Raw genomic sequence first — 12,168 nt, forward strand, 5'->3', positions numbered from 1 at the left:
AACAAAAAGATAGCAGGATGCCTAAAATGCGCTTTATAGATGAAAACTTTTCCACTGTATCTGTTCCTCTAGGGAGTACCTGTTGACCTACAGATCTTCACAGAACAGATGGTAAGCATGCCTTGCTAGTGGGGTCTCTTCCCCACAGGGCAAAGGGAAGCCTGAGGGTGGTGTGGGTTTTAATCTGCAGAGCAGACCGACTGCCTCTCTCCCTTCCCCACCTCCTTGCCTCTGCAGCAGATCCAGCAGGAGCAGATGGAGTCCGTGATGGACTGGCTCACCAGTCAGCCAAGGGCCGCTCAGCTGGTCGACAAAGACAGCACTTTCATCAACACCCTGGAATATTACATGAGCCGCTACCTGAAAGACGTCAAGCAGCATCACGTGAAGGCAGACAAGCGGTAAGAGCAGGGCTGCCCTTTGCTCTTTTTCCTGTTCTGCTCTGGTGCTCTTTTGTGCTGTTAACTGCCCTCAATATCCACACACACACACACACACCCTTTTTTGACGTGGTTAGAGACAGGGTGGCATAGAGAGGTAAAAAAGCATCTCCAGGAAAGACTCTGGGTGGTCCAACTGGTTTCTTATTTATTGATGGCATTTATACTCTGCTCTTTAGCCAGAAATGCTTTGAGAGTGGCTTACAAAAATCAGTATTCAGACACTCCCTTAGAAAAGCATGGCATGGACATGTAACAGGCTAAAAGACTATTGGGAAATGACTTAGAATGAATTGAAATAAATGTTTGAAATTACCAAGGGCATCTAGAAGAAGAAGAAGAGTTTGGATTTGATATCCCGCCTTTCACTCCCTTTAAGGAGTCTCAAAGCGGCTAACATTCTCCTTTCCCTTCCTCCCCCACAACAAACACTCTGTGAGGTGAGTGGGGCTGAGAGACTTCAAAGAAGTGTGACTGGCCCAAGGTCACCCAGCAGCTGCATGTGGAGGAGCGGAGACGCGAACCCGGTTCCCCAGATTACCAGACTACCGCTCTTAACCACTACATCACACTGGCATCTAGTCCAACCCCTGCAATGCAGGAGTCACAGCTAGTGAATTCCTGGCAGATGGTCATCCAACCTGTGCTTAAAATCCTCCCATGAAGGAGAGGCCACTGCCATCTTCTGAGCTTTTCTGTTCCACTGTCCAATAGCTCTTAACCCCCGGAAAGTTATTCTTAATATTGAGCTGGAATCGCCTTTCATTGTGTTTGAATCCACTGGTTCAGGTTCTCCCCTCTGGAGTAGCAGTGTGGTGTAGTGGTTAGGAGCGGTAGTCTCGTAATCTGGGGAACCGGGTTCACTTCCCCGCTCCTCCACATGCAGCTGCTGGGTGACCTTGGGCCAGTCACACTTCTCTGACGTCTCTCAGCCCCACTCACCCCACAGAGTGTTTGTTGTGGGGGAGGAAGGGAAAGGAGAATGTTAGCCGCTATGAGACTCCTTCGAGTAGTGATAAAGCGGGATATCAAATCCAAACTCCTCCTCCTCCTCCTCTTCTTCTTCTTCTTCTTCTTCTTCTTCTTCTTCTTCTTCTTCTCACAAGGTGTGTGACTGAACCCACATCTGTGCATCTAGCACTCAACAGGTATTCCTACACAAACTACCAAGAGGTGTAGGAGCTTTTGGGTAAAGGAGTACAGTGGTACCTCGGGTTACAGACGCTTCAGGTTACAGACTACTAACCCAGAAATAGTACCTCGGTTTAAGAACTTTGCTTCAGGATGAGAACAGAAATTGCGCGGCGGCAGAGGGAGGCCCCATTAGCTAAAGTGGTACCTCAGGTTAAGAACAGTTTCAGGTTAAGAACGGACCTCCGGAACAAATTAAGTTCTTAACCCAAGGTATCACTGTATTGGGAAATGATCCATGATGAATTGAAAAAAAAGGTTTTAAAATACTTTCCTCCCCAAAACCAGAGTCCTTTCTGTTGAGGATAAACTCAGATTGAAATTCCCAGGTGTCAAAAACGGTTACCGTGTTTTTCTGTGTGTCAGACGTTGCTTTTTGCTTTGAAAAAATAGGCAAAAATTGAGTGTTGTCTTATACACGGATAGCGAAAGCAGAGGGGGGACGTGCGCTTATTGGCAGCAGCAAGCAGGAGATTGGCAGCGGCAATTGGGTGGGTGATTGGTGGCTGCGGCAAGGCCTGCTGGCGATTGGCTGTGGCTGCTGCAATTGGGCAGGTGATTGGCGGCTGTGGTGAGGCAGGCGATTGGCGGCTGCGGCAAGTGGGCAGGTGGGCTGTTGGTGGCGGTGAATGGGCAGACGAGGTGTGCAATCAGCAGTGGCTGTGGCAAGCAATCGGCAGTGGTGGGCAGGCGGATGAGCGATTGGTGGAAGTCACCTCCCCCCCCCCCAACAAAGCTAAACAGCTTAATTTCTTAGTTTTTGGTTAAAAAAAGTAGGGGTCATCTTATACACGAAAAAATACAGTATTTATGTATGCTACTACTGCAGCCCGTGTTTTGTTAGCCCAAAAACGGAAGACGAGCAAGGTCCCAACCAAAGAAGAATGGCAACTTAAGTGGACAGACTATGCACAACTTGCAGACTTAATATGTAGAATAAGAGAACAAGAAGAACATACATTTAAAGAAGATTGGGAAACATTTATTGAATACAGTGGTGCCCCGCAAGACGAATGCCTCGCAAGACGAAAAACCCGCTAGACGAAAGGGTTTTCCGTTTTGGAGGTGCTTCGCAAAACGAATTTCCTATGGGCTTGCTTCGCAAGACGACAATGTCTTGCGAGTTCCTGCGATTTTTTTTCGCTCCCCACCCCCTTTTTCTAAGGCACTAAGCTGCTAATAGCCTTTTAGCAGCTAATCCGCTAATCCCTTAAGCCTTTAATAGGCGCTAATAGCTGCTAAACCGCTAATAGCGCTAATCCGCTAATGGGCTTGCATCGCAAGACGAAAAAACCGCTAGACGAAGAGACTCACGGAACGGATTCTTTTCGTCTTGCGAGGCACCACTGTATATGGAAAATAATTGTACAGCTGCAAACGCTGACAGCATTAAGATAAATTCAACAGTAGAAATCAGTTTTGATGGATGTAATAATGGAAAACCGATCGGTATAGTTTTTGTTAAAATATGCAGGAATTTATGATATGCAAAATGAACCATGGAAAGAGAAGGGAAGTCATTGATATCTTAAGCATGTAAAATGTTTACCTGAAACTGTAAAACAGAAAATTTAATAAAAAATCATATTTAAAAGGCATGGCACACAAGGAGAAAGGAAAAGAAGGGAGGAGGAAAGAGCAGTCTGAAGCCTGAGTTCTTAAAGTTCCACTTCTTCTACCACGGTTAAGAGCAGCAGCTCCCCACCGATGTATGCGGAAGTTCTGGATCTCCTGCCCCTGATAACGAGCTCTTTTCCCCACACCCCTGGAAGCATTCGTCCTCCACAGACGAGACCCAGGGCTAAGCAGGTGACCGTACCCAGTCTGGGACGCCACAGCAGATTCTGTCGCACTGTCTGAGTCTTGAGGGCCGTTGGAATCCTTGCAGCAGGAGGGTGGGCGCACGGTGGGGCTGGTTGCCTGGTCCTCCCTGGGAGCGCTTTCCCTCTCGGGTCAGATCCAGCAGAGCTGGCAATGGGGGGCAAGGCAGCACCAACCACACAGCTCTTCCCTCAGGCAGCTTAGTTAGATTACAGTGGTACCTCGGGTTAAGTACTTAATTCGTTCTGGAGGTACATTCTTAACCTGCAATGGTTCTAGGGGTTGCTTGTGCGTAAGTTGCCGTTACTCCTGGCTAGGTTGCCTGGTTGAACCTTTTCTGTCTGGACAGCCTCAGGTTCCGTGGCTGCCTCAGTCGCTGGCAGAATCCGTCAGTGGGCGTTTCTTGAACCTCTTCCAGCATAGAAGCTGTTTGACGCCCAGTCTCCTCCCCCTTTGCCTGCGCGGACGTTTTCTGCGCAAGGTGGGTGTGGGCAACAGAGTACTCGTGCCCTCTCCGCTGGTCTCCTGCGAAGAGTCCTGGAGCCACCTCTCCGATTCCTCCATCTGCCCCCCTTCTCCACTGGTGTTACGCTGATTTCCTTCCCCAGCGGATGGGCTACCCCTCCTCCTACTTGGACCCTCTCCACCATTGTCCTGGAGCCTCCTCTCTGCCTCCCGCTCCGATGGCAGTTCCCTGACATAACCTGAAACTGTTCTTAACCTGAAGCACCACTTTAGCTAATGGGGCCTCCTGCTGCTGCCGCGCCGCCGGAGCCCGATTTCTGTTCTCATCCGGAAGCAAAGTTCTTAACCCAAGGTACTATTTCTGGGTTAGCGGAGTCTGTAACCTGAAGCGTATGTCACCCGAGGTACCACTGTATTAGTATTTAGGATGAGCTAGATCAGACTCTGTACATAAGGCGCCCCCGTGTATTTCTACAGCTTACTGTGTTGTGTTGTGACTTTCAAAGGCACAACTGTTTTAAAAACATGAACAAGTTAATGTGGCGCCCCTCTTTTTCTAAACCCCATGCAGGGACCCCGAGTTTGTTTTCTACGACCAGTTGAAGCAAGTAATGAATGCATACAGGTAAGTGCAAGCAACCTTGTCTTGTATTTCTTTGCCCCGAGATCAGAGGCCCCCTCAAAGGCCTGTGTTCTAGGCCTTGGCCTGTGTGGGGTGGGGAGGAAGAACTCTTAATATCAACCCCACAGAAAGAATTGGGAAATGTTCTGTGCAAATTCCTCTTGGGCCCAGGAATGTGGTCAGCCTTTTCTCCCACCTTGTGGTGCCGGCATTGCCCTGCTTTGAATGCACAGGCTCTGAGGATCTACCAGCCAAGGAGGAAGCTTCAAGAGATTCCTTCTTCCCAGCCATTATGCTCCTCTCTCTTACACACTCTCACTCTCCAACCCATCCATCAAGGCAGCCTTCTCAAACTTGGGACTCGCCAGATGTTATGGCCTGTGATGGCATCATCCCTAGCCAGCAGGTTGCAGAAGGGGTTAAATAGGGGTTAAATCCAGCAGACGGGGCTGGGTGCCCCCTGCCATGCACCATCTGTTTCCCAGCCAACAGAGAGGGCTCAGAAGCAAGCCTTCTCAGGCTGGTGGTGTACCTGACCCTGAGCACATTTCGTAGGAGGACGTGTGGGGAGGGGCAGACGCTGCAAATTGGACACTCTTCTTTCCAGAGGGAGAAGAGGGGAGGGCACCCTGGGAGAGGAGCCGGAACGGGCCTTTCTGAGTAGCACCCACCCAGTGGCGTAGCGTGGGGGGTGCAGGGGGGCCGGCCACACCGGGCGCAACATCGGGGGGGGGGGGGCGCTCGCACTCGCAGCTCTCTGCCCCTACCTGGCTCACTCTCTCTCACTGCAGTGCTGGCTGTGCGAATCCGATCCGAGCCGCCGGGTCGCCGCCCGCTGTGGAGGGGAGGGTGCCAGGCGTGCGGTGCGGTGCGGAGAGAGAGCGAGGGACTATCTGGGGGAGGGACAGTGCAGCGCGGGGGGGGGGCGCAAATTACTTGCCTTGCCCCGGGTTAGGGGGCACAAATTACTTGCCTTGCCCCGGGTGCTGACAACCCACGCTACGCCACTGCACCCACCTGAACATGAGCAGCTCTGGCGGAGTAGAAAACATTCCCCTCTTCAAAGGGTGACTTTGTATTCCTGTTACTCATTCACTTTGTAATCCACCGATTTCTGCGGAAGTAGTGCAGGAGGGCATGAAGTGTGCGCTTTAAGGGACTCCGTAATGTGCGCACGTCTAAACTTGGCTTGTTTTCCAGGGTCAAACCTGCCATCTTTGATCTCCTCCTGGCTCTCTGCATTGCCGCCTATCTCGGGGTAGCCTATGTTGCTGTCCAGGTGAGTGTGCAACACCGCGGTGGCCTCTTTCAAGCAAATTTCAGGAGGAAATCAAGGCAGCTGCTTTCTCTTTTCCCCAGGGCTTGTCTGAGTTGGGGCAAAGTCTGTTCAGAAGCTTCTTTTGCCACATTTTTGAGTTTTGCCTCCACCTCTTAATAGGTGCTGGCTTCCATGCCTTTTCATGATGGAGGCTATCTGTTAGCAGTTCATTAAGCCATATTAATGTGGACAAAGCCTTATGAGGAACGGCTAAGGGAGCTGGGCATGTTTAGCCTGGAGAAGAGGAGGTTAAGGGGTGATATGATAGCCATGTTCAAATATATAGAAGGATGTCATATAGAGGAGGGAGAAAGGTTGTTTTCTGCTGCTCCAGAGAAGCGGACACGGAGCAATGGATCCAAACTACAAGAAAGAAGATTCCACCTAAACATTAGCAAGAACTTCCTGACTGTAAGAGCTGTTCGACAGTGGAATTTGCTGCCAAGGAGTGTGGTGGCTTGACAACCATATGTCAGGAGTGCTCTGATGGTGTTTCCTGCTTGGCAGGGGGTTGGACTCGATGGCCCTTGTGGTCTCTTCCAACTCTAGGATTCTGTGATTCTAAGTCCTTTTTAACCTTTCCAATCCTCACGTTTGCAAAGGAACTTGAATACTTGCAGACAGAAAGGAAAACTATTCAGGGGCTACATTTTTTTGTCCATCCCGTTAATTTCATTCCATTTCATGCACAGAAATCAGAACAAATTTTGAGTTGTGTGTGTGTGTGTGGTGTAAATAGGATTGAGACTTAACCGAGGAGAATTTTAAACTCTGAACAGTTTATTCTCCCCTGACTCTTCTATATGAAATTGCTTTTTAAATACTCCCCTCCATTTTTGATTTGCTGGGTATTGTTTTGCTTTGGGGTTGGGCGCCCAGGTGCTGGCTATTGTTAGAGAAAAAAAAAAACAAGTGTAGATTCCCATTGGCCTTATGGAACCACTTTCACAGTTCTCCAGAACCTGGCCTAAAAATCAGGTTTTTGAGACAATGGGTGTGATCCACCCGAAGCCGTCTCCCTGACTTGATATGGGTGGGTGGGCTGGCCCAAGGGTGGGGAATTGAGCTACAGCAAAGAGAGCCTTAGGGACGTGGGTGGCGCTGTGGGTAAAACCTCAGCGCCTAGGGCTTGCCGATCGTATGGTCGGCGGTTCGAATCCCCACGGTGGGGTGAGCTCCCGTCTTTCGGTCCCAGCTCCTGCCCACCTAGCAGTTCAAAAGCACCCCTAAGTGCAAGTAGTAGATAAATAGGTACCGCTTTATAGCGGGAAGGTAAACGGCGTTTCCGTGTGCTGCGCTGGTGCTGGCTCGCCAGAGCAGCTTCGTCACGCTGGCCACGTGACCCGGAAGTGTCTCTGGACAGCGCTGGCCCCCGGCCTCTTAAGTGAGATGGGTGCACAACCCTAGAGTCGGACACGACTGGCCCGTACGGGCAGGGTTACCTTTACCTTTACCTAAAGAGAGCCTTGTGCCGCCCATAGGACGTTTCATTGCGGCGCAACAGACATGCCCCTCTTTTAAGGTACCGCTGTTGCGGATGCGGCTGCAGCCTGCCAGATTCGAAAACACTTCTCCCACCCCCTCTGCCCGTTTCAGCATTCATCTTGAAGATACAGAGCCACCCACTCACTGTCTGTTTCTCTCTCTCTCTGCTTTGTGTGCCCCCCTGCCCCCCCCAGCACTTCAGTCTGCTTTACAGGTTGGTGCAGAGGCTGTCCCTGAAATCCAAGCAACAATGAAAGGCTTCCAGAGACACCACCGTTGGAAATGAGCCCGTCCGGACCAGCGCTGCGTTGGATGCTACTGCTGCTCGTTCCCTCGTTCCGTTTCGCGACACTGGAGCAGGAGGCAGAAGCCGAGGCGGAAAACGCCCTTCCACTCCCTTGCGTTTTGCGGGCCTGCGTTGCTCTCCCCTCCCGCTCCCCCACCCCCTTCCTCGGGACAGAGCCCCAGACACACACACACACTGCTTCCAGACTGAACAATGGGTGTCTTCTTCTTCTTTTAGTCTTCTCTTTCCTTCCTCCCGCCTTCCCTTGGAAATCTTCCTCCGAGCAAAAAAGACATTTCCATAAGTGCAAAGCTGCTGTATGAGAAGCAGGCAACATATGTGCCATAGGTTTTAAGCTTTGGGGGTGGAAGCCTTGGGCTGGGCGGGGGCCTGCCTGTCAGATGGAGAACTTGAAGGGGCTGCTTTGGGGGGGGGTCAGTTTGTGTTTTGTTTTTTTAAAAAAAGATGTGCACATGTAAATTAAAAGAGAACTACTGCGAAGTTTCCTCCTGAGCTTTCTTGGCTCTGATATCACAGCTTTCCTGACATCTAGGGCGTTGTTTGTTAAGCGGGGTTTGCCACATGGATGTGGCAGCTGGGTGGGTGGGGAGTAAGGGGGGTTAATACCTAGTTTTGGTGGGGAGGGTGATGAGAACGTGGGTGCTGAGAAGGGGAAGCTCTTTGGTAGAGCGGCCAGAGCTGTAATGTTCAATATTTAGTCAGCTCTGCCTCTTCTTCCTTCTCTGGGCACCTCCAGGAACAGTTACTCAGTGAGTTTTCATGAGTTTGTGACCGATCCCTACTGCAAGGCTTGGCAGCTCTCATCAGCTGGGCTTCTGGGGAAGGCTCTCCTAGCCCACTGGCTGTCCTAGCCCACCTGGTTCAGACTCGAGACCCATCTCTGACTCACAATCTGCAACATAGCTAAAGGTGAAGGGACCCCTGACGATTAGGTCCAGTCGTGACCGACCCTGGGGTTGCGGTGCTCATCTCGCTTTATTGGCCGAGGGAGCCGGCGTACAGCTTCCGGGTCATGTGGCCAGCATGACTAAGCCGCTTCTGGCAAACCAGAGCAGCGCACAGAAATGCCGTTTACCTTCCCGCCAGAGCGATACCTATTGATCTACTTGCACTTTATGCTTTTGAACTGCTAGGTTGGCAGGAGCAGGGACCGAGCAACGGGAGCTCACCCCGTCATTGCGGGGATTCGAACCGCTGTCCTTCTGATCGGCAAGTCCTAGGCTCTGTGGTTTAACCCACAGCGCCACCCATGGCCCTGCAACATAGAATCTGCAACGTAGAATTGGAAGGGATTCTGAGGGTCAACCAGTCCAACCCGCTGTGATGCAGGAATATGCAGCTGTCCCAAACGGGGATCGAACCTGCAGCCGTGGCATTATCAGCAGCAGCACTCCTTAACCAAATCCAGGCTGAGGCCCACTTTTCCACATGCTCACTTTTGACTTCTACTTAATAGCTGCTGCTGCTGCTTCTTTGGCAATCACTCATAGCCAAATGGCGTTATTGACCTGACCAAGGCCTTTGACACTGTAAATCGTACTGCCGTGTCGACTGTCCTGAAAATCGGACAAATTTGTGAACGTCCTTCGGCGGCTCTGTGATAATACGACGGCAGCAATCGCGGGTAACAAGGGCTTTCAAAGTGAACCATTCATGCTCGGATCTGACGTTAGCACATCCCTGTTTATCGCCCCGACTGAAGAGCACCAATAAGCCACATTACTAATCTTGGGGTGGCAATGCGCAGTGCTGCCTTAGCTTTACTACTAATGGAAAACCAGCGAAGAACTTCCTCCTGACTCAACCCTATTTTGGTGTCCCTGCCCCTCACTTTTCCTGCAGCCAGACTTTTGCTGTTGCCGCCAGGGGCCCCTGGAACTGCCAAGATGGCAACCACTGGGCCACCCAGGTGCAGAGTTCTGCATTTTAATCCCCAGCATGTTTCCTTTCTGAGAGAAGTCTAGAAAGCCGTAGAAGCAGACTAGAAAGTGAACACGCATTTTCCTCGCCATAATTGATGTCCGTGGGAGCCCCGGTGTAAAAACAAAACATAGCATAGAATACAAAATAAGCTCAGTTCCGACGGGGGCTTTGTTCAAAGAGGCAAGTTCCTGTCATTTCTGTGAAAACTCCCTTGAAAGATAGCTTATTTCTAAGTTGGGAGACAGTTCAGAAGGCTTGGTGTTCTTTTTGCATCAAATCCATAAAACTGCATTCCCCCCCCCCCCCACTCCACAAGTGCACATAGAAATTTGCCTTCCGTGTCTCCTGTGTTCACGCAACATTCATAAATGGCCAGCCACATTTAATACCTAGGAAAGCTTGCAACAACATTCCCACAATAAAGAGAACAGGTCTGTACAGTACAAGGTTGCCAGCCTATTGCAAATCCCCTTCCCATTAGCAAATTGGATGTAGAACAGTGTATATAAACTTCTGCCCTTTAAATAAGGGGTTTATTTTGCATCAAATTTTGTTAATGGACAGGAAAGTATTTTAAATGGTGGGCTGGGTGTGTTTTTTTGTTTCGTTTTTTGAGTCACTAAAACAAGCAAGACAGCAAAGCTTTCCTGGTGTCCAGAATTACCCTTGTGTTGATGTTCAGTGGTGTGTAGTGGAAGGGGAATAATTTATAAATTGTACATGTCGCTCGACTGTAAAAAGAATAAGATTTTTTTTAAAAGTTGCAAGGGACCCCAATGGTCATCTAGTCCAACCCCCTGCAATGCCCACATCCATCAAACCACCAGCCTTCTGTTTAACAGCTGGATGCACTGACCCATTGCTCCATTTTGGGTTGACTATGCCCTGAGCTAAGTGGCAGCAGGATGCATGCTTGGCATGCAGAAGGTCCCAGGTTCTGTCCTCAGTGTTTCCAGGCTGCCCCATACCTGAAACCTTTGGAGACCTGTTACCTGTCAGTGGAGAGGTAACCTTGAGCCAGACAGATCAAAGGCCTGCCTCAGGGTAAATTGATCAAAATGATGAGGACTAGACGCTTGCATTCTTTTTAAGAGGAGGGCCATGCCTGCTTGGCATACGGAAAGTGCCAGTTTCAGTCTCCTATAAAGGTAAAGGGACCCCTGACAATTAGGTCCAGTCGTGGCCGACTCTGGGGTTGCGGTGCTCATCTCGCTTTACTGGCCGAGGGAGCCGGCGTACAGCTTCCGGGTCATGTGGCCAGCATGACTAAACCGCTTGTGGTGAACCAGAGCAGCGCACGGAAACGCCGTTTACCTTCCCGCCAGAGTGGTACCTATTTATCTACTTGCACTTTGATGTGCTTTCAAACTGCTAGGTTGGCAGGAGCAGGGACCGAGCAATGGGAGCTCACCCCGTCGCGGGGATTCGAACCGCCGACCTTCTGATCGACAAGTCCTAGGCTCTGTGGTTTAACCCACAGCACCACCCGTGTCCCTTTATAGGAAGAGATAGCAAGATGGAGGGCGCAAGGAGAAGGGGACGACAGAGGACGAGATGGTGGGACAGTGTTCTTGAAGCTACCAGCATGAGCTTGACCAAACTGCGGGAGGCAATGGAAGACAGGAGTGCCTGGCGTGCTCTGGTCCAGGGGGTCACGAAGACTCGGACACGACTCAACAACAAACCCATCCACAGTAGGCGACTGACGAGTTCCTTGGACACGGGGGCCACTCGCCTTCAGTGCCTCCCTCTTGCCAGGATGGGGTCAAGCCTAGGAGCCAACTCCTAGGGCTGAGGTTCCTTTGCCCCCCCCCCAATAAAATATTTAAGGGGGCTTTACCCCCTATTAATGAGCATTGCCATTCAAACGGTGTGCATGCACTGCATCTTGTGATCCATTATGTGGGGGGGGGGACTTACCTCCCCCCCATATTTTATTAAAGTAGGCAGGCACCCCTGGATTCAAGCTTTGGCACGATGGCGTTTCTCTTCTCCAGGGGAAAGTTTCTGGTAGATCTTCGACAAGGCTGGAGATATAAATTAAAAATTTAAAAAAATGTCCAGTAGCAGCTTAGAGACCAACTACGTTTGTTCTGTGTATACCCGGAACAAACTTAGTTGGTCTCTAAGGTGCTACTGGATAATATTTTTATTTTTAAATTCGACTGCGTAAGACCAACACCGCTACCTACCTGAATCTCGATTCTAGAAGGCTGGTGATGCGAAACCTGGGAGGAGAGGTATAAAATTGTGTGGCCACGAGGTGGCGCCAGGGCACAGGGTTTGACTCACCCCCCAACTGTGCTAACATCCAAGGCCTCACCATGATTCTAGTCCACAATCTTTCTTTCTTTCTTTCTTTCTTTCTTTCTTTCTTTCTTTCTTTCTTTCTTTGCAACCTGACTAAATGTAGAAATAGGAGCAGTTCAGAACTTTGAGAAAAGGGACAAAAGGTTATCTTACACAGCTGCCGGAAGGAAATTCTTAATTTCACCCTTGGTGAGTCTTTCCTGCGAACAATTAACCAATCTCTCTCTCTCTCTCTCTCTCTCTCTCTCTCTCTCTCTCTCTCTCTCTGTCCTACCCAGGGATTTCC

At 50.3% G+C, this 12,168-nt stretch overlaps 1 protein-coding gene and 1 long non-coding RNA gene across 7 annotated transcripts in view; one reads left to right on the forward strand and one right to left on the reverse strand.

The window, feature by feature from the left end:
* NCLN (nicalin) overlaps positions 1-8,129 on the forward strand; it is a 29,789-nt gene extending 21,660 nt beyond the window's left edge. For 4 of the 6 annotated variants that reach the window (XM_083421640.1, XM_083421638.1, XM_083421643.1 and 1 more), the window contains 5 exons: positions 73-111; positions 238-401; positions 4,489-4,542; positions 5,740-5,818; positions 7,537-8,129. In XM_083421640.1, coding sequence (XP_083277766.1) covers positions 73-111; positions 238-401; positions 4,489-4,542; positions 5,740-5,818; positions 7,537-7,596 — 396 coding nt within the window. In that variant the 3' untranslated portion in view covers positions 7,597-8,129. The remainder of the gene's footprint in view (positions 1-72; positions 112-237; positions 402-4,488; positions 4,543-5,739; positions 5,819-7,536) is intronic. The other 2 variants (XM_083421639.1, XM_083421641.1) reach the window with 1 other exon arrangement.
* LOC310668653 overlaps positions 1-12,168 on the reverse strand; it is a 169,316-nt gene that overhangs the window by 64,616 nt on the left and 92,532 nt on the right. The gene's annotated exons all lie outside the window — the stretch shown is intronic.

Source organism: Podarcis tiliguerta (genome assembly GCF_965153285.1).
Source record: "Podarcis tiliguerta genome assembly, chromosome: 18".
In the NCBI taxonomy this organism is placed as follows: Eukaryota; Metazoa; Chordata; class Lepidosauria; order Squamata; family Lacertidae; genus Podarcis; species Podarcis tiliguerta.